Raw genomic sequence first — 26,061 nt, 5'->3', positions numbered from 1 at the left:
TATTTTTTGGTGGTCAATTTGCAGCAATTTGTAGGAAAAGATCTTGCAAGTAAAATGCTTGATTCATCTTCGGGTCAAAAATATTAACTTTGTACAGTCAATCCAGAAGAATTTAGAAGAAACTGGTCCAATGACCAATTCTTATCTGTTGTACTGCCTTCAATTCCATGATTGTTGTTACCTTTCCCAAACCAAAGTATAGCATGTACAGACACCTTACAAAAGAGAGATATAGACTCTGGAACAGTGGTTCCAAGTATTTTATTGATTACTGAATTCATCTTAAATTTTTTTAGATTTCGAAAAGCAACTTGAGGTTAGTAAATTCTCACACATGTGGCTCATTTGTATTTATTTTCACAGCAAATATTTGAGATTACCTGTCACTTCTTATTGAAAAAATGTAGTAATAATTCTGGTCAATATATGTTAGACTCCATGTTTTCTCTCAACTTTACAAAGGATTGAGTCTTCAGATTCACTTTGAAAGCAGGATGTTGTTTATGAAGCCACAATGCTCTAATTTACAACACAAAAACCTGCAGATCGTTATTCAAGAAGGGTTGATATACCCGGTAATATTCTAATAAAATCTAGTGCCATGGAAAAGTATTTAGTAGTTTGTAAAACAACATCCCAAGCTCCAGATGGGACCAGCAGGTGGCAGTCACGCGGAATGTCAGCTTATATTTCAATACAAAGAAAAGAAGAAGAAAAACAATGCGGAAGTTGTCAGAAAACCAACGAATAAGGACGTGCGTCTTTAAAAATCCTAGGTGACGTCACTTGATTGAACGAGGCAATGCTCTGGATGTATAAACAAAACCCGTTCATGCTTTAAAAAAGTCATAAAGCAAGGTAAGCGTTACATTAGGAGAGAGATATTTTCCCCGTAGTTGAAGCAGCTGTATGTTTTAAACTACGTAATATATATATATATATATATGTATTTTTAAAACCTAATTCTCAAACTGGTGAATGCCATCTCTAGCTAACGGCTAACATGCTAACATATAGCCCAATTTGTAAATGGTTCGCGAAAACCTGCAGTGGTTTTTACAGTGAATACTTTGTAAGAAGTGGAGTTTTAATTTGTGTTTTTGTTGTTCCAGGAGTGTCTGTTCATTCCGACCAGGATGAAGGTGGTGAATTTAAAACAAGCCATTCTACAGGCTTGGAAAGAGCGCTGGAGTGACTACCAGTGGGCAGTCAACATTAAGAAAAACTTTCCAAAGGGGGCAACATGGGACTACCTTAATTTCGCAGGTTCTTTAGCTTACTTGACGTTACATCCGAGTCCGTTTATAGGCGGTTTCTCTTAATGTTTTTTTCTCTGTGTGTGCTTCAGAGGCTCTGATGGAGCAGGCGATGATTGGTCCATCTCCCAACCCACTCATTTTGTCTTATCTCAAATATGCCATAAGTTCACAGGTAAGGGAAGAACAGTCATAAAAACAGAGTATTAATCAGCTTTTTGCTAATTCTAAATGTCTCCCTGTTTGTGGTAGATGGTGTCTTATTCCAGTGTTCTCACTGCCATCAGCAAGGTAAACGGCTGGCTGATAAATGCTACTGCAGCATCATGTTTACTGGAGGGTTTTCACAATTTCCTTAACCAACATGTCTTCCAGTTTGACGGCTTTTCCCGGGAGCTGTGTGTCAAATCGTTGTTGGAGATAATGGACATGTTCTGCCATCGTCTCAAGTATGTGCACAACTGACATCACGTTAATGCCACCACATATAAAACAGAACTGCACAGTTTAATATCTCCAATCAGCACAGCAATATCACAACAGACTGCTTGGGTTTGATATTTGGTAGAATATAAAGTGCATTTACTCACTGCGGTTGTAAATGCACCCACTTAATGCTCAAACATAATTTGAATTTAAAAGTGATTTTATTTCACTTTGGAATCAATAAAATAATTTTGATCTGAATTGAATTTGAACAGGAGTAGCAGCACAGATTTCTGAATATCAGAGATGGTGACGGGGGAATTATGAGGACAGATGAGAAAAGATGAGAGGAAAATATGCATCCATACGTTTGTGCAACGTGGAGCAACTTTTAATAGTATTTCATATCAGGGGTGGGTCATATGGACTTTGAATTTGATCACAAATTCAAAGTCCATATGTTGGAACAGCCGTCTTCCACTCAGTTCCTTCAGACTAGCCAGCAGCAATTAGCAAACACCTGGTGGAACTGTGCATCAGCTGACTTCATCATAGGAGCTGCTTCTTAGTGTAATACTGGTTTAAAAAAAAGTTGATAAAGGGTTAATGGAGGAGCTATGTTGGGATTACTTCCTGAAGGCAGAGTTTCAGAAAGAGCAGGAGTTTCTTAAAGAGACAGAGGCCCAAAATCAAGGTGTTGAATTACAAAGTAAAATTTCTTTTAAGTCACATTTGATATATACATCACTTTTATAAGAAGGTTGTTTTCACTGAATTTAAAAAGGTAGTATTATGTGTTTTCCAGACACATAATACATATGTGTCTTGAAGTTAACATAGTTACTTGATTGTGCTACAAAATGGCACTGTGTGCCTGGAAAACGCATAATGCTGCCTCTTTAAATTCAGTGAAAACAACCTTCTTGAGTGGCTTTACTGATGATCCAGCTGGTTTTCTGCTTGCTGCTCGTTCAGCTGCCATGGGAAGGCCGAGGAGTGCATCGGGCTGTGTCGGGCCCTGCTGGGTGTGGTGGTGTGGCTGCTGCAGGGCTGTGCATTTTACTGTGACCAACTGAGAGAGCTGGGGCCGTCGGCCAGCACCGAGGCCATCCTGAGAGCCTGCCAGGAGCGACTGCACGGCCTGATGAACAGCACCAAGAACAAAGCTCTGGTCCACATCGCCCGGCTAGAAGATCCAGGTGACGCTAACCGCTAGCTGCATGACGACACCTACACCACTAAACTGTGACTTTGGTCCTTCCAAGTAGGACAGCAACTGGCGAATATTTCAGTAATCAATTACTCTGATGAAAGAAAAAAAAATTGGTGCATTTTGCAGATTTGTTATTTCACTCAGGCTCATTTTATACAGTATTAGAAATGCATTAAAATTACATATGAATAAAATATTAAGTTTTTAAATAAGAAAAGAAACATTTTATGGCTTAAAAAGTAGTAACAGCATTCCTTTAGAGAAGGCTTGACTATTTGTAGCAAAGGATGCATCTGCAGCTACAGAATCTTTCCAACGTGAGAAAGCTCAGATCTTTTTTACAGTGTATGGCCAATATGTTTATGTTTTGGAGTCAGCAGCTAATAATTTCATAGCAAAGGGAGTTGAATAGGAGATTATTATTATTATTTTATTTTACTTTTATTTTTTCCATAATTTTAACCAGGTTAGGCTTAAACTGTCTCTTGATGAGTTCTGGGTAGAACCTATTTACAAATGGTTACAAAGAGTGTTTGTTTGTTTTTCTTAGATACCAGATGTTTATATTTTTCATACAGTTTTGGTTTAATTATTGCTCTGAGAATGTAGTTCTTTCAGAAATTGGCTTTTTTTTTTTTTTTTTTGAGTCTGTGTACTCCAGTTAATGATTAATTGATACTGAGTTAGTTGACGATAATCTGAATAATCGGTTCCTTCCCATTAATCGCCCCATCCTTACTTTGAGGCACTCTGATCGCCCTGTGAGATCTTCTTGGTGTTTCTGCTGCCCCCTGCAGGTTCCTGGGGTAATGTTGAGGAAACGATGATTGCGGTGACAGACGGCCTCTGTAATGTTCCTAACGAGACACTGAGGACTTCCATAGAGGAAACGCTGGCTTTGGTGAAAAGGTGAGGGTTCCTGGATGAATTTGGTTTAGCTAAAGCAGGAATCTCAGTCCAACCTGATGAACTCTCTTTCTCTTTCTCTTTCTCTTTCTCTCTCTCTCTCTCTCTCTCTCTCTCTCTCTCTCTCTCTCTGTCTCTTTTTTATTCAGTATTCCCCTGATGCTCTCTGTCCAGAGTGAGCCTCCAGCTCATGCCTCCTTCCCATCTGTACACGCCTTCATCATGCTGGAGGGCACCATGAACCTGACGGGGGAGACGCAGCCGCTGGTGGAGCAGCTGATGATGATTAAAAGGATGCAGGTGAACATGATGTGTGGAAGAAATCCTGCAACTAAATCTGCACATATGAAACTCTGAATAGTTTGAAATATTGTAAAGTTGCGCCTTTTACCTCAAAGCCTGACCCTCCATCCATGTGCTTTAAGTTCAGCCTTCTAAGTTTTGGTTTGTATTGTTCTAATTATCATTTAAAACTAGAGATGCACTGATCTGATTAGACGGGCTGATACCCATTTCCGTCTTTCTTTGATATCTGAGCTGGAAATGGTGCAAGTTGCTGATTTTAAATGCATCTAATGAACAGGGAAATGGAACATTTTGTGTTTGACTTGCAGACCTCAGGTCAATAAAGAGGAAACTGTTTGTTGCATCTGGAACAAACAGTTTGTTCCAGATGTGGTGGTGCATTTGCCAAACTCTGAGTCAGCATAAGCGTTTGCTCAAAAATGACACGTTAAACACTCAGGATTAAGTAAGTAATTATTAGTGGGATTTCCCTGATATGGTAATATTCAGGCTTAACGATAAATTTCAAATTTCAAGAGGTGAGAACTTATGTTTGTAGTGTTTGGAAAAATAGTATTCATGTTTCACACGTTTGTTACATTTGAATGGAGAAATGTTAAACCACAGAGTATTAGTTGTTGTCATTATTTTTTTTAATCTCGTTTATTAATTTGAATTGTTTTCTTCAGAGAATTCCTGGTCCTCTGTTCGTCCTGGAGATCTGGAAGGCTTGTTTCACCGGCCTCATCGAGTCACCAGAGGGCACTGAAGAGCTGAAATGGACCGCCTTCACCTTCCTCAAAGTAAAACTCCTTTCTGAACGTTGCTGTTTCTTTTACTACATGCTCTTCTTCAGTCGTATACAACGGTGTACTTAAGGCATTGTAGACAGGGGGAAAAAAAGGCAAATTTGCAGCAAAAAATCTTTAGATTAATCTCAGATATTTTCTAGAAAAAAATTTGGAAATTTGCTTGGAAAAAAAGTAAAACATTTTTGACTTCTTTTAATCTTATTTTTTAGAAAATTTCTGAGCTTACTCTCAAAGTTTCCAAGTTTTGTAGCGTAATTTTACTCCTCCCTTTTTTTTCTATCTGCAATAGTCCTAATACGTCGTCATTGTCTTGACTGTTTTTAGCTATAACATATTTTTTAGGAGTATGTAACACTTTCTGAAAATGAATGTTCACTACTTCAGCTTTCTTCAGCTTAATGAATCCAACATTATGACTTCATGTCAAACAAAACAGCCACAACAATCTTATCTTTGTCTTTCTTAGATTCCTCAAGTTCTGCTCAGACTGAAGAAATACCCTCAAGGAGACAAAGGACAGGTCAAATATTTGATTCACTGCAACCTTCACAACAAACTGATCATGCATGCAGACTAATGGATATTTATTCTGTTGGTTTTGTCCAGATGAACCTTTAAAGATTTCAGGCACCTGTCTACATATGTCTTATGTTGTTTGTCTTATTTTGGTCTTTGGATAGGCTGTACTAAAACTAATTTTGTTGTGCTTCTGAACGATGACAGAAAAGGCTGATTCTGATTCTGAAGTCTCTTTTATTTTCAGGATTTTACAGAGGATGTAAACATTGCATTTCAGTACCTCCTGAAACTGACGCCGCTGCTGGACAAGGCAGACCAGAGATGCAAGTAAGTCCTCCAAATCGTCACCGTTGTTCTGTTGTTTTCTTTCTGTCAAAAACCTGGAAAGCCCGCCTCGGATACCGGGATCCGTTTTAACGTCACTGCTCTGCTTGAAGTTGCGACTGCCTCGGCATGCTGCTGCAGGAGTGCAACAAGCTGGGCCTGCTGTCGGATTCCAACACCGAAGGCCTCACGTCCAAACGGTACGTCTCCGGTTCTGGAAATACTCACAACACTGAAACCGCTCCACGGTTTGTCACCTCACAACCCTCAGCTGATTTTATGAGCAACAAGACTGTAGTGTTAGAGTTTAAGGAAGGAAAATGATGCACAATGATTAAAAGTTCTTAAACTGGAATGGACTCAGCTTCTATTCACACCAAATCTGGAACAAACTTCCATAAAACTGCAAAACTTCTGAAAAGCTGACTTCCTTCAAATCGAGACTAAAGTCCCATCAAAATGGTTCAAAACCTTTTTGGACCATAATAAATGGAACATTGACCAACATATTTTATGTAGGATCATTTTAACGATGGCACTTGACAAAATGTAATGTCTGCTGTTGGTTTTCACAACCATCTGATGTGTTTATGATGTTTTTAACAATGTAAAACAACTTGAAGTGCCTGGTTGCTAAAATGTGCTATGCAAATAAATTTGATTAATTGATTAAAAAGAAAAATAATTTTCCTTCCACTTCAGCTATGCATTACTTTGTCTTGGTTAAGCACACAAAATCCCCGATTTCAAACAATATTCATACTTGAACCTTCTGCATGGACTTTGTTGCGTATTGAATTGACTTTTGCTGAACTCTGTATAAGATGGTGGAAGAAATGTAAAAACCTACATCTCTCCTCTTCCTCCTCTCCTCATCTTGTTTATTTTATTCAGGAATGAAGACAGGGAGTTTGCCCCACGGCTTAAAACGGCAGAAAACGCAAACATCCAGCCAAACCCGGGCCTCATCCTGAGAGCTGAACCCACTGTTACAAATATTCTCAAGGTAAAAAACCAGGAAATTGCGGTATAGTGTAGGAAATTGAAGCAGCCATGTTTGACTGACAGTACGTTGCATCAGTAATGTTGATTCTTATCATGCTAATGGCCAATTGAACGTTTTCCTCATTCCATGTTCATTAGACGGTAGATGCGGACCACTCAAAATCCCCCGAGGGCCTCCTGGGGGTTCTGGGTCACATGCTGTCTGGGAAGAGTCTGGATCTGCTTCTGGCAGCAGCGGCAGCCACCGGCAAACTCAAATCCTTCGCTCGGAAATTTATTAAGTGAGTGTATCCACACTGCCTTGTCCGTGAAATCCAGAACTTTTATTTCACCAGTAGTTGCATCAGTAAGATTGTTATTTTTTTTTCCTCGGCTGAGCATTTTTAATGATGTTTAAAACAAAACGTTAAATGTTTCCCGTCTTCTTCAAGGCTCAATGAGTTTCCGAAGCACATCAGCGGCGAAGGATGTGAGTTCATTTATGAGAGTCATGTTCCAGTGTGGGATAAAAACAAACTCGATGCTAACACTGCGGACGTCTTCTGTTCTTTCCTTCAGCTAAGTCTGCGTCTGTACGTGCCCAGCTCTTTGACATTTCCTTCCTCATGCTCTGTCATGTTGTGCAGACGTACGGTTCAGAGGTAAGCTCAAGAGACCCAGGAGACATTTTGGCCTTTTTCATTTTATATACATCTAAGCCATTTTTTTTCTGTGATGAATGACTGAAGCTCAAGTTTGCCAGAACATAGCTATTTTAAGATGTTTGAATAAGCAAGGAATTTACTTCAATCTGGTTAAATTTATTAACTTTTACAAAAACCAACACAATTGTTTTAAATGGAACAAGAAAAGTCCCTTTGAGAACTATTTAAAATTATATTTGTGTTCAGACATTTATCTTGGCGAGGAGTAAAAATGTTTCCTTTTGGAATACTTGCTATGTACATATTCTTTTAAGTTCGTCCACCAGATGGCACTACTTTCACTCAGATAGCATTCAACAAAAAATTAAACGTTTTGTTGAGAGCAGCCTTTCTAGTGCAGGCTTCACTAGTGATGTTAGCAAATTTTAACCATTTATTTGACCAAACAGCGAAGCCCCTTGTGAAAAGGCAAAATGAAAATGTAAAGCCTCATCTCTCTGCTGGCCTTTCTGACTGTGTGAAAGAGGAGTGGGCAGAATCAGCGGCAGTGGATTAGCAATCCGTTTAAACAACATATGTTGTAATCCAGGACATGCTGCTGTGAACTGTTATCATTAAGTCTCTGTCCGTATTACAAAGTGTTCACCGGTGTTATTTTCGCAACTATTTACATCAAATCATCGGCCATTGCACAATGTTTTGCTCATCACAATGCATGCGATGTCCTCATTTCCATTGTTGCTAAGATACAGATGTGTTTGTGGCAGTATTTGGGATTTTAATCACACCTCACCCTCTGCTACATTTCCAACATTTCAACACTTTTGTTAGCTGCGTTACCAGAGAAAACAGAAATGTTGGGTTTGTTTTATGGAAATGTCAAAGATTCATACACCTACAAAGCAAGGCCTCTTTTTGGCTAATCTCATCTGTCTCTGCTCGGATTATAAACTCCTTGTCCACATTCAACCTGTAAAGAAGAGATCTGAGAGGAAGTGGTCTGAGGAAGCCAAAGAAACTCTGCAGGGTTGTTTCGAGGCTACTAACTGGGTTACTTTGTGGCAGTCACACGCTAAAGACATCGATGCCATGAACGAGTTGGTGACTGACTTTATAAACTCCTGTGTGGACAACAACCATTCCCACAAGAGCAGTGAGATGATTCCCTAATAACAAACCCTGGATCACCAGTGAGCTGAAGGTTACCTGTAGGCTGCCAGTTGAAACCCCTGCTATGCTCATCTCAGACTTCAAACAACCTCTAGAGTTAAAGTAGCTGCATTAGTTGTGTGTTTTACAATAAGACTAATGACTGTTACTCTTTGCTGGTTTCCATACAGAGTTACTTGATTTCAACAGAGCCTCGATAACTTGCTGATGTCCGTGTTTCCCACTGTAGGTGATCTTGTCTGACCCCAGTCCTTCAGTGGAGACGCCCTTTTTTGAAACCTGGCTGCAGACGTGCATGCCAGAGGAGGGCAAGACTCTGAATCCAGACCACCCATGCTTCAGACCCGAGCCGGGTAAAGTGGAGAGCCTGGTGACCCTGCTGAACAACTCCTCAGAAATGAAACTAGTGTACGTTGCATCCGAATGAGTGTTTCTGTGAGGAATATATGCTCTTAGGTGACATATATGTTGTTTTTTTTTTGTTTTTCAAATTTGTTTATATTTTATTTTGACCTGTTGTAAAAGTCAGGTGAAGTGGCATGAAATCTGCCTCAGCACTCCGGCAGCCATTCTGGAAGTTCTGAACGCGTGGGAGAACGGCGTTCTTTCCGTGGAGGCGGTGCAGGTCAGTCCTCTCCTCACTGTTGTCTTCTTTCTATTTTTATCTTTTGCGTCGCTGGAATAGATTGTTTTGAAATTTCTGAAATGATTGCGGCTCACATCAGACGCCTCACTGCTTCATCCTTTTTGACTCATCACGATATTTCATGTTAAATGACACTTACACTCTTGTCACACTCCATGACGTCTCGTTTTAACCCACTTCTCCTTTCTTTCCTGTTTCATTTAGTGTGGACGGATGTCATTTTGCTCATCTTTTTTTGTTGGGCACAATTCTTACCAGTTCTCTTTTCCTTCTTTCTTTTTTTCTTACATTGAGTGTAGAAGATCACTGACAACATCAAGGGGAAAGTTTGCAGCATGGCCATTTGTGCGGTGGCGTGGCTGGTGGCTCACGTCCGGATGTTGGGACGGGACGAGAGAGAGAAGCCTCAGACTATGATCCGACAGCTTGTGACTCCCCTGTACGCGGAGAACACGATGCAGTTCTACAACGAACGGTACAAAAACACACAGCGCATCGCTTCTCACTACTGTTACCTGCAATCGACTGAGGGTAGACGGCTAAATCTCGCCTTCTTCATCCTCTCTCAAACTGCGTTTAGCGTGGTCATAATGAGCTCCATCATGGAGCACATGTGCGCCGACGTCTTCCAACAAACGGGCGCCATGCTGCGTTCACCCATAGAAGGCCAAGAGCCGATCGCGTACCGCAACCTGCTGCCTCCCAAGGAGCCCATCCACCAGTCCCTCAGCAAGCAGTTCCAGGTGGTGCTGCGCAAAGGCTGGGTGGACAGTCGGGCTCTGCATCTGTTTGAGAGCCTCCTCAACATGGGAGGGGTCTTCTGGTTTACTAACAACCTCATCAAGGTAACACGACTGTTGTTACGGTGCCCTGTAGGATTATTTGTATCCCCTTGTACCTTGAACTTTTTCACATCTGGTCTTGTTAAAGCAGTAGATTTTTATTTTTTGTTGGAATATAAAGCAAAACAAAGTATTGCATATATGAGAAGTGGAAAAAAATTCTAGATAAGTTTTTTTTTTGTTTTTTTTTTGACAGAAAGTATCAGTTTGTAGAACCCCATGTAGCTGTATTTCCAGCTGCAGGTGTCATGGGGCTTGTCTCTACCAGCTTTACGCATCGAGATGCTGACATTTCCGCCTCAGCTCAGTCAGATTGGAGGGGGAGCATCTGTGAAGTCTGGCTACGTATTTTCAGTTGGATTTAGTCCTGGACTTTCTGCTATTCTATGACATAAATCTGCTTTGATCTGAACCAATGTAATGCATTCCAATCATCATCATAACATACATTGTCCTTGCAAAGAGCTGCTTGTTGCAGTATTTTTTGAGTTGTTGTTCACACTGCGTGATGTAATGCAGCAGGATCCCCCAAACATCTCTTGTATTTATAGTTTTTTCAGTTTTAAATTGCATTCAAAATGGCATTAAAAGTTTTTAAAAAGTCTTAAATTTCACAGAAAAGCTGTTTTATACTAAAATTGAACTACACAAAGAATTTCTCCAACTAGAAGTCTCTAGGTAGTTAGGGGTGTTCAGGGGCCTGAGAGTAAAAGCGGCTAGATAAAAACCCATGATATACTTTTTTTTTTGTAAAAAACCAATCAAAGACAACCACCCATCATTTTCTGTCCTCTTTAGTGTTTCTGCTCGTTAGTGTTGCTCTGTGACACGAAGTCACAGTAAAACAGTTTTGGAGCCAGTGGCGCCTCCATTGTTAGTTCTGATCTTTCACATGCTGGACTTCTTTACTTACTGCTGACTGACTGTGAATCACGACTGCTCCCTGTTTCTGCGTTGCTTCAGGAACTGCTGAAGGAAACCCGACAGGAGTGGGCCAGCCGGGTTGTAGAGCTGCTGTACAGCATCTTCTGCCTGGACATGCAGCAGATCACACTGACTCTGCTGGGAACCATCCTGCCCAACCTCCTGACCGACTCTGCTCACTGGCACAGCCTGGCCGACCCTCCTGGAAAGGCCTTGGCCAAGTAAGGCGGGATTTATTATTCATGCTCTTTGCGACGGAGGTTATGCTATTTCTTGCAACTGTTCTTGACCTTTAACCCCAGGCTGTCAGTGTGGTGCGCTCTCAGCTCTTACTCCTCGCACCACAAAGGCCCCTTTTCAGCTCGTCAGCGGAAAAGGCAGAGAGAAGATATCGAGGTAAGACGTCCAGACAGGTCTCATACAAGCTGCCGTCGTTATCCTTTTTTTTTTTTCCTAATACAGATCTGGTTCTATTTGTGTGTTTTTGGGAACACAGGATTACAACAGTCTCTTCCCATTGGATGACACTCAGCCGTCTAAACTCATGCGGCTCCTCAGCTCCAACGAGGACGAGCCCGTCGCTCTCTCCAGTCCAGGTCCGTCTGCTAACCCGAACGTTTGAATTTGACTTTCTAAGATCAGGCCAGCAACAGCTTTCACTCTGCAAGCTCTGTTCAAAACCAAAAACAGATAAGCTTGGCTTCGGCAAACAACCCGTCTCTCTAGTAATCATCCAACCAATGACTCGCCCCTCAGCAAACTCTGACTTGTACTAGGTTGTCTCATGGGAAGTTTTTGTTTTAAAAAAAAAAAAAAAAGATCTGCGTTAAGCAACAGCAGTGATATTTAAACAGAGGGCTAAAGCTGCATAGTGTTGTACCCACTTATCCACAGCCACATGACTTTTGTAATGAGCTTTTAGACTTTGAGCCTTTGGGAATTTACTTTTTTTCCCCCCTTTTGAGTTGCAGCTACAGAGAAATTCCCAGACAAGCCGTTGCATGACTTTGGTCAAGAAATTCATAACTTATCTTGCAGTGTTTTCAAAACTAAAACTGGGGTTTCATTTCCCAACCGATGTCATATAATAGTTCATTTAGAAACTTTTGAGTATTGGAAGGAAAAAAAAAACAAAACAAGCATCATCTGAGGATGATAGTTTTGTTTATTGCCTTGTTTGTATTCAGTCCTTTCTTTTTTTAAGTCAGAAAAAGATCCCAAACATCAGCAGCTTCCCCAGAAACTCCATCTAACGGGGTTTTGAACCCGTTAGACGTGAAGTGTTACTCAATAAGCACAGAAAAGTGCATACAAGTTTAGCCCAACAAACTCAAATGGTGCTAAATCAACAAGTTGTGCCAGAATGAGGCCCATCAGTGGAGTCTCCAGCACATTAGGAGCAAACACCACATTAGGAAACCTTTAACATCCAGCACTTACTATGTACTTTGATAGGTGCGGGTCACATGTTCTCATTCTTATCGTCAAGGTGATTGGTGGACATGTTTCTTCCTGTCGGACAGTTTGGATCCGTCGGCCTGTGATGAGGCTTGTTGTTGTGCTGCATGTTGCAGGTTGACGGTGAAGGCAGCGTGTTGGTCGACCTGTTTTTGATTCGGGTTGGAAGTGTTTGGTTTTCATGTTGGTTGGTGGTCTGTTGGCTGGTGTGGTTTTGGAACGTTAAACGACTCTAGCTGTGTTTCCTTTGACCATAAAATTACTCTAATTAAAATTAAAAATTAATTTGCTTAATGGAAACATGCCAACTTCCAACTTTTTTTTTTTTAGCAGTAGAAGCAAAAGTTTAACTCTTGAAGTCTTCAGTCCAAAATAATCTTGTGTAAATAACCCTGACCATTGTGGCTTCCCTCTTTTTTATGTTTCTAGAATTTGTGCTTTTTCCTGCAGGCCCTATAAATAAATAATGTTTTGTCATCTCTCCCGTCGCCTCACAGGAGACCGGTCCATGAGCAGCTCCCTGTCTCCGTCTCAGCTGCACACCGTCAACATGAGGGACCCTCTCAATAGAGTCCTGGGTGAGCCTGTTCTCCACCACGTTTAAAGAAACATGAACCAAAATCCAAATGTTCTGCCTTTATTAGTAGTTATGAAACGATAATTGTACGATTTAGATGAAATGGAAGAAGACAAATCTAAAATAAACCAACAAACTGAGCGCTGACTGAAGCGACGGCCTCAGAGGAAACACACCACACATTTCTGTAGAAATGCACCTGTTGCTGTTTTGTTCACACTGACTTCCAATTATAGTAAAAAATTCAGTTCCCATTTTGATACTGATTTCTTTATGGGGATAATGAATCAGCATTATTAGCAAGCATTCTGATGTCATAAAGTTGGTTGTCAAGTATGAACATATGATGCTTACCAATATTAGGGGAATACCAAAGTTCCAAAACTTCAAACCTTTTTCCTCTTGCCTTGTCAGCTGGCTGAAAGAGGAACGCTGCTGCATTCATCCTTCACTTTCAGAAAGGAAGCAGAAATGTTGATTGACCAATGAATCGACTAATATGTGATTTATTTTATACTCCCTGTATTGATCTCTACAATAGAATAGAATATACTTTATTTAGCTCCAATGGGAAATTCCTTATTTGTGGACAAGCTACTCTATCCAAGGTGTTAAATATTATTAAATACAAATACAACCATATTGCTTATGGTTATATTTGTATTCAATATAAAAAATATTATTTGTGAAAAAAATTATATTTTATAAAACAGATGTATACACAAGTATGATATTTTAAGTAATTTCAGTATTACTAAATATAAAATAAAATTATCGTCTAGTTGAGTGGCAGACATGTTTCTTCCCGTCCACAGTGCAGGAATAACGCAATATGACATTTGTTAAAATGGAAACAATTTTTCATGCTTTGCTTGTCAACACGTCGTAATCGTTCACAATCTAAGATCGTCATATTCCCCACAACTATTAATGCACAACTGCAGTGATGAGTATTTAAGATAAGCAGTAGATGGTCTTAAGAGAAGTCACAGCTCCTCTGATTGGAATCAAAACTGTTTCCTTCATTTCTTTTTTTTTTTTTCTTTTTGTTTTAGATTTCGGTGCAACTCTGAATCTGTGGTAGTTTTAGTCAGCTATCACACTTTTTACTGCTGACATTTTTATATCTTAGCATTTTTTTCCCCATAGAATTTTCTAGAGATATAGTATTGAATAAAAGTATTTATACAAATAAAGTCAAACTAAAGTTGAACTGCAATGTGTCTTACACCGTATCACAGTTAAACATCAAATTATGGCTTTTTACTATTCAGGACATAAAGGGGCTTCATATTACAGGATTATCTTTCCTGCTAATACAAGTTATCACGCTATACAACATATGTGTGAAGACAAGTTCTGATTTATATGTAGTTAAATAGTCTATTTTGTCATTTTTTATATAATATAACCTGTTTTCTTTACTTGAACGTCAGTTAGTTTAGGTTTTAGGAAAAAAATACATATAGTGAAAAAGGACACACCTCTACCAACATAATTCTGTTTTGTAGAAATTATTAGACATCTTTACTGGTTTAAGACATTTAATTAGTTTAAATTGCTCTGTTGCAATCAGTCAAGATTTTGTTTTTAAGTTTCCTATAAACAGTTTCTAATGCAGGATGTTCTATGACATATTAGCCTCGGTGCACCGCAATCTGGCAACCCGGCTGAACCGCTGACATGCCTCCACAGAAAACGGTTTCCTCTTATCAAATACCTCACTGATGGGAAAAAAAAAAAAAACCACTTAGTGATCATTTCCAAACTGAAGATAACATATGTGGTTTGAAAAGTGAATGTCCTCTGTCATCAGGCCTATTTTGAAAAGGTTTAGTTCACTGTAGAAACACATTTTAATGTTTGCATTGTTTTTCTTACTATGAATTTCAATTAACTTTATTGTGAAAATAAAATGTCTAATTCACTTTATATGATTATTTTTGATAAAGCAGGGATGTTTGGCTATAAAATGGAAAGAACTGACTGGATGAGTGAGACAGGAAGTTGTTCAACTCTTAAATTACAACTTTAGTTTGTGCAACTTTCATTGCATTATAAATGACTGTTAAAGTGAGATTGCATTTTCACTTTCATTTGAAGCATTAACCAACTGTTGGATGAAAATTACTATTCATTTCTGTGGGACCTGTGTGCCAGCTCTGCTAACTAAAAACAAATGTTCTGTTTTCTGCTCCTCAGCCAACCTCTTCCTCCTGTTCTCCTCCATCTTGGGCTCCAAGATGGCGGGGCCTCACACCCAGTTTGTGCAGAGTTTTCTTGAGGAGTGCGTCGAGTGCTTGGAGCAGGGAAGCCGTGGCAGCATTCTGCAGTTCATGCCTTTCACCATGGTGAGTTATGAGCTGGGAGGCGAAAACAACAAAAAAAAAAGAAGAAAAGAAAAAAGAGGGGTTGGGAGAACCAGTCAGTGTTGCATCAGGCTTTACTGAATCACTCCTCTTAAATTTAGCGCTTGCAGTAAAAAGTGAGCACCTTATCAGACAGAATCAAAAGATTACCAGTCATGAGTGCTGTGAGTAGTTTGCACAAGTTGAATAAAAACCAATAAGATAGTTTAAGAATGCAAAAATAGACGCGCTTAAGACATTTGCCTTGAGGTCAGTTAAGGGTGTATTTATGCGAACACTGACTCATTGCTGCTGTAATAAAATTGTGCTGACTCATCTTTTTCTCTAAATGTTTTCAAACTGGTAGCTTGGCAGAATCAGGGTAAAGGTGAACAATCTGAGAAAAATGTTTTGAGCAGCACAGATGACAGCTGGAGTGATGCAAACGTGTCCAGAGTTTCAGAAACACTCAAACCCTTTGAACCTTGTTGCTATGGATGCACTGATTGCAGTTTTCTGGCCAATCACTGGCCAAGCCTGACTGATTTTTTATTTTTATTTTTATTTTTATTTTTTTATCTGAAGAACAGGAAGTTGACAATGGTGCAGGGCATTCTGGGTAAATACATCCAGCATCAGCGAAATGGCTTAAGGTCTTTTGCTAAAGAGAAATCCTCCAACCGCTAAAATCTGATGCCACTTCATTTGTGTTTACATTTTATGAAAAATGAAATTGCACTCATGCCGTCTTTAAAGGTTTTTGGGTTGTTTCCTTCAAAGGTTCTTGCTGTAGCGCCTCCACAGGTGAGGAGGGTAACAGTTTTTATAAGTGTTTTGGTTCATTAGGCACAGCGCAGTGTAAAAGAGAACCACAGCACCTGAAAATGGAGCAAATGTTGCAGTTTTGGTTCCCAATCAAATCATATTTGCCAGACTATCGGGTATAAAAACACTCCTAGACTTAAAACTAATTTTTCTTTATTATTATACAGTTCTGTTGTTGTGTTAGATGCTGCTCCTTGAGTTTTGTTTTTACATACAAAGTCATAGACCAGAATGTTTCTAAAAGATATTTACATTTTACACTTGATGTCAGTGTTGTTGATGTAGATTTAGAACATGGAAAAAATAAATGGCTCTTTATACTTCTAATAGGATAAATGTTATGCTTTTACATTTTTTTTAATAAACAAGCAAGTCGGGATGTTTTTGCCTCTCGAATTAAATGTTAAAAGATTTAATTCAAGAGGCACATGAAATTGAGGTTGATGTGTGAAATTAGGCTTAACGGAGCAAGATTTGAATTCTTGTTCTAGATCAAGAATAAATGACATTTGAGAAAATATTTCAGTCCCTTCTTCTGTAGAGAGTTTACCATTACACTGAGCAAATATTTTCTTTACTTTAATACCAAATTTAACATAGTAGGTCATGAGTAGGGTTTGTGCCTCTTGGCTGAACGTCTTTGTGTAAAAGAAAAAGAAAAACAAATTTAGATGTTGACAGAGTACAAACAGTTTCACCCAGCAGTGTGTGTAAAGTGAGTGTGTGTTTTTGTGTGTGTTCAGGTGTCTGAGCTGGTGAAGCTGCCGGCGCTGGCCAAGCCCAAAGTGGTCCTGGCCATCACCGACCTGAATCTGCCGCTGGGAAGGAGAGTGGCTGCCAAAGCCATCTCGGCTCTCTAAACTCTTCCAGTTTCCAGTTCCTCCAGTCCCGGACTCACCCGCCCGACCAATCAACATGTTCTGAGAAGTGAAGAAGGACGAAGTGTAAAAAAAAAACTTAAGACTGAATGGACCGACTGGAGTATTAGACTTCTCTTTTTTTTCTCTCTCTTTACACACATCTTTGACTTTATAAATAGATTTTTGAATAAAAATAGTTTGCTTTTGCCAGTTTTTTACTTCTGTGACGTTTTTATTTTTGACCAAATCACATTGTTTAAACAGTTCCGCCTGTTTTTGTCATCACTTTGTGTCTTAATCAGAATGATGACTCTGAGGTTTTTCACATGACATGCTGAGGGAATCATCCTCCTGGTGACAATTGGTCATCTGCCAGTCACACCTGCAGGAACTCTGTCTGACGGGACGCCGGAGCCGCCGTTTCACTTTTAGTTGCACTTCTGTTTCCTTTGCTTGAATTTCGGAAACAAATTCACCAGCGAGGCGGCGTGTCAGCAAGTTTCACCGCACCACCATTAAGAAAACAGAACAGTTGTATTTTCAAGAAAGAAAATTTTATTTTTGTATTGGGACGTAGGAAAATAACAAATTAGATTTTAAATAGCAATACAAAAATAATTAGTTTCTTTTTCAATGTTACACCTTCTATAATCGTCTTTAAAGCTGCAGTGCGTAACATTTACAGAAATGTGTTTTTCCATATTTATTAAAACTATCAAAATGTTGACATTATCTTATGAGACAATCTGAAAAATTGAGGTTCTCCACCTCCTAGTGCTAATATTGCATCGCTCTGGGTCCAAATCAACCAATCAGAGCCAGGAGGCGGGGCTTAGCGCTGTAGATCAACCTCCTTACTGTTACAAATAAACTGTTAATCTGCCGTCATCAGTGGCTATGCTAAATAGCATTAGCATTCATGTCATTCTATGTTGTGGAGAACCAGGTGTAACGTAGCAAAGTGCAAGCAGGAGGAGCTGAGCACGAGAGTGATTGACGGCACTAAGACCCTCCTCCTCACGCTGATTGGTTGTTTCTGAGTGGTGAATTTCTGCATTTGGTACCAGGAGAAGCCAGAGAATCTGTTTTTTTTTTTTTTCACAGATTATGTGTTTTATGCTGTCATGACATAATTATCATTTTAACAAATATGTAACAATGTTTATTTTAAAACGGTTACATACTGCAGCTTTAATATGTTCCCAGAACTCACTAATATGAGCATTATTAGCTGGTCATACATCTGACGAGTGCAAAGGTTTATCAAAAAAATTGATTTCCTAAATAAATACAATGCATCTCTCGAAATAAATATATAAATAAAAATAGATTTAACAAATAAATAATCTGCTAGCAGATCAATAAATATAACAAAAACTGGCAACGTAGGTTTTCAGCTCAGGCTGAAAGAGGAATACAACGATCTTTGGTCAGCTCTGGTTGTCGTCGCCGGCGCTGCGGTCCAGACTCCTGAGGCAACGCGCCACGTCCCAGCTGAACGCCTGCAGCTGGACCAGGGTCAGGTGAGCCGCCACCTGGACCTCAAATTCCCCCGGGAGGCGCAGTTCCACCGAGCCCGACGTGGGGGGCGCTGCGATGTGCGATTGGTTCATTTTCTGCATCTGTGAAATGGATCAGGAAGTTGTTGTGATTGCGAGATGTCATGCAAAGCGTTTTTTTTTTAAGCTGCGATACAGACGTCCAAAATAAATTTACCTTAGCAATCTGGATTTTTAGATCTCGGACATCGGACATCAATGCAACCACTTTGTCTTTCTCTGCTAGTCGAGGGGCGATGGAGCTCAGCAACCCTTGGTGCAGCTGCAGCCCATCATGCATCACTCTCAAACCAGTTTCCTAATACAGAATGAGGGGAGCAAACTGAGTATGTCTTTGTTTTTTATATATATACTGTATGTATATATATATATATTTATGATTACATAAAACAAGGTTTTCTACAAACGGAAGACACTTACCAGAGTGAAATTTTCTGAAACCGCTGTGAGTACAGGAGCCGGGGGGATGCCAATGTTGGTCGCCATGGTTGAAAACCTGCCGATGTCTGAAGAATCCAACTTTAGGGTCTGTGATGAAGAAATGATGTGTAGATGGAAAATGATAAATAGATACGCTTAGATTCCCTGTGAAAGTTATTTTTGATTCACCATTAAGCCACATACAAATTCAAACATCTGCAATATTTTCATAATTATGAAAAAAAAATAATTATTTGCAATAACCACAAAGTACTGTTTACCAATTTTGTAAAATAAACTGTACTTGTATACTTATTTCAAGTATCATATAAAGTACTAATGTTAAATTTTATTTTACCTGTATTTGTGAAGTTTTTTAAAAATTTGATATCAAAGTATATTTGTCCCCTTAAAGTTCAACTTTAATGTAGAGTAAACATAGCTTCACATCAAATAAAGGTTGCAAAACTTTGTATTTTCTGAAAAGAAATAATGTTTTCTGAACAGAAACTTCAATAGTCTCAGATTGTTTAAAGTCACAAGAGTCATAATTTAAAGCTACTTGTTCATTTGAACACTTTATGCCCCACGTGTCTGTACTGGAGTCATGCTTTAAAACAACAAAAATTGATGGCTTTTTTTTGCCATTTATTAAACATGTTTCTCAATGTAAAATAAAAACCAATCAAGCTCAAGAATTAAAAAAAAAAATATTAATGTGATGAAGGGCTTTGGGCCCCCCAAATTATATTCTGCTCTGGGCCCTGTGCGACTTTCGGTCGCTTGTGGCAAAGTATGGTACTTTTGTGTTAATTTGTTAAAAAAAAAAAAAGAAAAAAGAAAGAAAAGAAAAGTTGTTTTAAAGGAACCAGCATAAAACGGTAAGAGAAAACCGAAAATAAGCCTTCTTGTGAATTTATTCTTGTAATCTCTGAGAGAAAGTGACAGGTACTGAAATATTAATCGCGCTTATAAATAGTGCATTTTAAGTTCCAGAATGGTTTCGTCTGCAGCCCAGAAAACAAACACATTTCAGACGGACCGAACAACAGAGCCTCATTTCTCCTGACTGAACCCTTCAGCTCAGAGCGTTATTCATTGTTTTGTTTTGTTCCTTCCTATGACGCAGCAGTATTACCCGCAAATATTCAGCCGAAACGCAAAAACGTGCGTCGGCCAGGTTTCAGCGCCTCACCTCTGTGTGAATGCAGGAGCTGTGCGTGTCGGCTATGGAGTCCAGGATCTTTTGCGTCAAGCTGCGGCTCCTCTGCAGGATCTCCTGGAACCGCGGATCCTCAACAAGTGCGCTGCCGCTCTCCGGCAGAGGCGCGCTGCGGGCGGCGGAGGCCATGAAGCAGGCGAAGACTGCGGGGAGGAAACGACCGAATAGTTAAAAAGAAGAAGACGAAGAAGAGGCAGAACAACCGTCTTTATAGACAGAACAAAGCCCGGCTCTGTCAGCTCCTGTGTCCTGCAGAACTGAGCTCGACCCCGACACAACCCCACCCTCCTCACCCCTCCTCTCCCCCCAAATGAACACAGAGGCTGCAAGAGTTTTACAAGACTCTCTGAAACATGAAACCCGAGGCAAAAAATAACTGGACACATCCATCTGAGCTGTGAAGGAGTGTTTCTATTTGTTAAGATAAACGGTCCGGTACCAGCCGGAGCTGATCCGCCCCCCAGTGCTCGGGTCAGAGCTGTCTGTGTGGGAGCTCTCTCCAGAGATGAGCAGCAAAGGAGGGGAAGCAGAGTTTTACAATGATTTCCTCTCTACTCACCAATCAGGACATGCATGGCCTCAGCTGGGTCAGGTCTCACAAGTATTGACCTGAAAGTGAGCACTATTACTGATTTACTCTACTCTTATTGACATATATATAGAAACACCCAGAGGGGGGGTTTCCATCATCATCATCATCATCCTCATCATCATCTTATCTCACAATCCATTACATAAATTCCATTGAAACTTACAAATGACTCTTGTTTTTTCTGAAATGACAGCCCAAATACAACTTGTAATCAATTAGAATTTGGTTGTTTTTTGTTGTTGTGACAGGATTATAACATGTATAATTGATGTATAATTGATGTAAATCTGAAAGTTAGAGTAGAACCTGAACCAATAAAGTATTAACTGGTGAATTAGTTTGTCCTCCTTTTCTTCTTTTTCTTACATTTAATGGGAATTAATTTATTTGCTTCATGGCCAAAAGAACGATTCATTGCCAGTAAAAATCTCTTATCTTAGCCTGGATTTTATTTTTATCCACTTTATTCTATTTTTTTTTTCCAAAACTAAGAGAATGTTTCATGACAATCTTCTGAGACAATGAAGCATCTCTGAACAACAAAAAAAATCTCAAACTCAACTTGTTTTGTATTGAATTCAGTGGAATGATTAGGTTCATTGTCCATTTGAACAGTTATAAAAATAATTTCCACCCTTCACCAATTTCTCTGAAAAACAAGCTCATCTTTGTTGAACAGGTCAATGTTTTTCTTAAGACAGATCATTTATTAACTTGTAAGTTACGTGATATCTCTAAAAGCAGCTGATTTGAGCATCTCTGTACCTCTGTATAAATTAGTAAAATATCATTTTACAAATTTATATTTTTGCTACTGATAGTACGAGAGCGGCCGGTGTTTCCTGAGAATTTCTCTGAGACATATTTTACAATGGTCATTAAATAACCATATATATTATTAAACTGTGAATCCTTTCACTCGTTGTAAAATTAACAAATGCTCTTGTATTATAAAAAATATTTGCAACAGTATAAGTAGACTAATAAGAAATAAAGAATATGAATATAATTGCTGATTACTTGCAAAGAAGGTAACATGTTAATGAATTGTGATATTAGTCAAAGTTATTTTCCCCCAGCTACAAAATATGGTGAAATTGCATTTTTCTATTAAAGGTGAGAAGTAGTAAAACTTTTTATTGGAATTTTGTTATTTACCTAGTTGTCTACCACCATCAATATGTGTTGTACTTTTGATGCCTTTTTGAGTTAGCTCTCTTTAACCAAAGTTCTGTTTTTCTTTTATAGAGGAAGCATACAAAGCAGCTGGAGAAATATAATGAATTGACAACAGCAGCCTGCAAGAGAAAGTCTGAACGTTTTTGCACAAACCTCACAAAGTTGAAGCTAGACGAAACAATGCAAGTCTCTCAGATGAGTGTCAACAAGCCAGTTCTAAACTTCATGGTCTCCAGCCGTTCTCTCATGTTGAGCAGCCAGCATTTCAGAGCCTTATCCGAGATCTGCAGCTGAACTGCTCCATCATGTCTTGAACCTCTGTGCGGCTCAAGCTTGATAAAGCCACGTTAGCAATGAGGAAGGTGCCATATGTAGCCACAACAACTGATAGCTGGAGTGCGAGGAGGAGGAGTTTCATTGGCGTTGCAGCCCATTGGCTGGATCTAAGCACCTTCTGCTGGTCTTGCATGCATGCAGCTAGAGGGCACTCACACGTTTGACGTCTTGGCAAACACATTGAATGACGTACACTGCTAATATGGAATCTGTGAGAAGATTGTCAGAACCAAAACTGTCAAGGGATCAAAGCCAAAGTGCTTGGAGGAGATGAAAGCAACAACGTTACTGGTGAGGAGGCAACTGACGAAGATCCAACATCTTTGATTGTCAGGATGAGGAAGTAGAATTAATCCAAGTTGGCACCGTGGTGACTGAAGATGATGGTCTCAAATACCAGCTTCCAAAGCGTCTTTAGCGTACTTGTCATTTGTTCAATCTGGTGGATGCAAAAAAGTGCAAACAAGACAGAGGCCTACAAGAAATTGTCAAGGTCAGCCTTCTCCAAATGTCAGGCTCTCTGGAACAAGACTGTGAGGTCTGCTGTTGCTGAAGAGGTGGTTGAAGAACATTGTAAATTTCAGCTGGTGCAACTTACCACAACAGGGTGGAACTCCTTTAACTTGGCTGTAGAGCGGATGCTGAGAATCCTCAAAGAACAAGGAGAGAGAGCTGTGAGAGCTGTCTGTGCTGCACTTGATGTTCCAGTGTAAGTAGTCAATATTTGGTGTTTTACTAGTCACACTAAGGGTGCATTCACACCAGGCCTGTTTAATCTGCATTAATTGAACTCGAGTTTGTTTACCTAGAAAGTTCGGTTTGTTTCGAGAAGTGTGAATGCATAATCAAAATCTAATGCAGACCAAAAAGGCGAACAGTGGTCCGGTTAAAAATCTAAATCTAGGTTCTATTAAAGTGAACTCTGTTGTGGTTCAAATGCACATGTGGATGCAAGTGTACCAGAGACCACGCCAAAAGCAGGAAGTGGACTACAGTGCAGGGCATTCTGGGTAAATACAACCAAAACAAACGCGCAAGTCTAGCACTAGTGACAAAAATGGCTTGTCGTCTTTTACCAAATAGAAACCGCTAAACTCTGGCGCTTTTCCAATATTTGTTTACATTTTGTGAAGAAGGAAGTTGCACTCATCTCTTCTTCTAAGGTTTTTGTGTTGTTTTCTTCAGGAGTTCTTGGAAGAGTGCCTCCACAGGTGAGGGAGGGAAGAGACTTTTCAACTAGTTTGGAGCATTTGACTCATTGCAGTGTGAAAGACGACTGCACCAGCTGAAAAAATGTAACAAATGTTGCAATTTTCGTCCCCAATCAAATTGAGTCTACCAGACTATCCGGTATGAAAACACCATAGCACTTAACACTTAATAATTACCCAGTGTGCCTATTGAAATTATTCCAAGTAAATCTTAGAATTGGTCAGATACCCTGTGGAAAAGAGATTCAGATGGGATGGCTGCTCCCTAGTCAAGGCTCTCATCTCCAAGGTTGTCACTGAAATTCTGCAAGCCATTGGTCGATGCCCTGCATGACGGAGTGAAGAGACGATTTGGGGAAATGATATCTGACCTGGACCTGGTCACTGCAACCATTTTGCATTTGAGATTTAAGAAATCCTGAACTGCAGCTGAAGAGGTCCTAAAACTAGGTAGGAAAATATCTATCACTAAATCTTGCCCTATCATGTTCCAATTTTGATTTTTTTTTTTGTTTAGTTGAATGAATCAGAAATCTTATTTAGACACAGAAGACTAGAGACATTTGTCGTTCTTTCCTTAATAGTCAGTTTGACAAATGACTTAGAGCAGCATAATTAAGAGTTTTATAAAAAAATACAATGATTGTTTGATTTAGGTCTCAGTTGCATCAAGGAGCATCTTCCTGAACACAAGACTCCTCTGCAGCAAACAAATCCCTCAAGCGGTTCTGATGAAGCAGATTTTTTCTCCAACATGAAGCACGTTCACAGCCAGGAAACAACCAAACAACTTGATGCATACCTGCCTGTCCAGCTGAAGGTATGTCCGTTTTAATTTCTTACCTGGCTGTATCCAGCACTCAAGCTAGACCCTGCCAGCTTTTCTTTTGAGTGACCCCTGAGCAACTTATACACTATTATTTTTTAAGCACAATCCTTTGGTAAGATAACTGTAAACATCGCACTTTGAGCTCACTTCACAACAAATACATGCAGTACCTTTGCAGACCACCAGTGGTTTGGGAATTTCAGTTTGAGAAAGACTGATGTAGACTAATCTGTGCAGAGCTTTCACTGTTTTGTGTCTACGTTAATAATGACCATACTTATAGCTACTGGTGTTTTTTCTTTTGTTTGGCGGAATGGGGATTATTTAAGGTTTAAAAAATTATGAAAATAGCTTATGGTTTTTTTTATTGCACTTTACTTTTATGTAGAAGTTCTACGGCATAGTCGTTTTGTTATACATGATCAGGTGATTTCAACAAGTTACAAGGTTCTGCAAAAGCCTTGGAAAAACATTACAACAGTTTACTGACTACANAGTTTATGAGTGAGTGTGTCTCTTTGAATGAAATCACAAGCAGCATAACAAAGAAGCCTGGAGGAAGCGGGCATTTCCTGTCTGCAGACGACGGGAGAGTGAAACTGAGAGTCAGTTCCAGTTATGGTTGCTTTCTGAATGTGGGACTTTTTTTCTTAATATGCTTAGTGTTTTCCTGGACTGACCAACATCTGCGCTTGGCATTGTTGGTTATCTCTTGTTTGAACTGGGAAAAGATAAAGTGTGATGTACAAGTGTTTGTGTGTAGAACTATGAATATGTGGGACAAAGTTTTAACTAATTTATGCATCTAAGGAGGCAAATTGAGGCTGCTGCTCTGATTCACTCATGAATAAAATGCACTTACCTGCATGATGGACAGAGAAAAAAAATTCAGTTGCAGAACGTTAATCTCTGCTGTACCTGACTCCCTGCCTGCAGCAGGTTCTGATGTGGGAGTAACAACAGAGTCTTTAGAGCAGAAACATACATCCTGCTCCATTATCTATAACCTATAACTACTTATCTTTGAAGGGTCATCGTGGGCTGGTGTCATTGGGTTAGAGGCGGGGTACTTCCTGGAAAGGTCATCAGTTCAACACTGTTGACCTGTCCAGGATATTAAACTGTCACAACCTAGAGACAGTTTTAACAAATATGTAAAAAAAATAAAATAATAATAATAATTTTTTAGATCAGTCAATCAATCAATCAAATTTTATTTGTAAGGCACATTTCAGCAGCAAGGCATTTCAAAATAAAAACAGCATGTGAGAAAGAGATTTAAAAAACATAATTAAAACATAAACAGTGATAAAGAGAAATAAAAAGCTGTAGAACTTTAGTTGAGACGCCGTCAACTGGGACTCTAACCTCTTGGAATTTAGTCAAAACGCCGTTTGACAAGGACTCTAATCTCTGGGACTTTCTTTTTTTTTTTAAAGATAAAAACTTTAAAATCACCAAAACAGTGAGAAAGATAAAAAAAAAACATATTGCACCTTTAACAGTCTGAAACTCACTTGCTCACAGGTGAGTTTCAGACTTTGTCTGAAAACCACCTGTCTGTGCCACCTTGACAAGCTCTGTCCACTGGGTATGATTCAGGGAGAAAAATGGGAGTGTGGGCGCCCTCTGGTGGTGGTAATATTCTTGACAACTTTTAGATCTACAATACA

At 39.5% G+C, this 26,061-nt stretch overlaps 2 protein-coding genes across 2 annotated transcripts; one reads left to right on the top strand and one right to left on the bottom strand.

The window, feature by feature from the left end:
- Positions 1-747: 747 nt before the first annotated feature.
- On the top strand, positions 748-17,228 carry med24 (mediator complex subunit 24). The gene is made up of 26 exons (XM_007559728.2): positions 748-858; positions 1,113-1,266; positions 1,349-1,431; positions 1,509-1,547; positions 1,632-1,705; positions 2,658-2,881; positions 3,693-3,804; positions 3,951-4,101; positions 4,776-4,889; positions 5,365-5,418; positions 5,662-5,744; positions 5,855-5,941; positions 6,636-6,747; positions 6,885-7,027; positions 7,178-7,215; positions 7,305-7,387; positions 8,790-8,968; positions 9,086-9,185; positions 9,506-9,681; positions 9,787-10,051; positions 11,012-11,193; positions 11,275-11,368; positions 11,469-11,568; positions 12,928-13,008; positions 15,210-15,358; positions 16,924-17,228. Exons 2-26 carry the CDS (start codon positions 1,137-1,139, stop codon positions 17,038-17,040), a joined length of 2,970 nt encoding a protein of 989 aa, XP_007559790.1. The 5' UTR covers positions 748-858; positions 1,113-1,136; the 3' UTR covers positions 17,041-17,228.
- Positions 17,229-17,682: 454 nt separating this feature from the next.
- csf3a (colony stimulating factor 3 (granulocyte) a) lies at positions 17,683-21,586 on the bottom strand. Its single transcript, XM_007559717.2, has 5 exons — positions 20,801-21,586; positions 20,215-20,384; positions 19,020-19,127; positions 18,757-18,897; positions 17,683-18,662 (listed from the first exon to the last, which is right to left on the bottom strand). The coding sequence occupies exons 1-5, from the start codon at positions 20,814-20,816 to the stop codon at positions 18,471-18,473; spliced, it is 627 nt and encodes a 208-aa protein (XP_007559779.1). The 5' UTR covers positions 20,817-21,586; the 3' UTR covers positions 17,683-18,470.
- Between the last annotated feature and the right edge of the window lie 4,475 nt (positions 21,587-26,061).

The sequence above is a fragment of the Poecilia formosa genome, unplaced genomic scaffold (genome assembly GCF_000485575.1).
Source record: "Poecilia formosa unplaced genomic scaffold, Poecilia_formosa-5.1.2 Scaffold4, whole genome shotgun sequence".
In the NCBI taxonomy this organism is placed as follows: Eukaryota; Metazoa; Chordata; class Actinopteri; order Cyprinodontiformes; family Poeciliidae; genus Poecilia; species Poecilia formosa.
The sequence above is the reverse complement of the archived record's forward strand: the minus strand, read 5'-3'. Positions and strand labels throughout refer to the sequence as shown.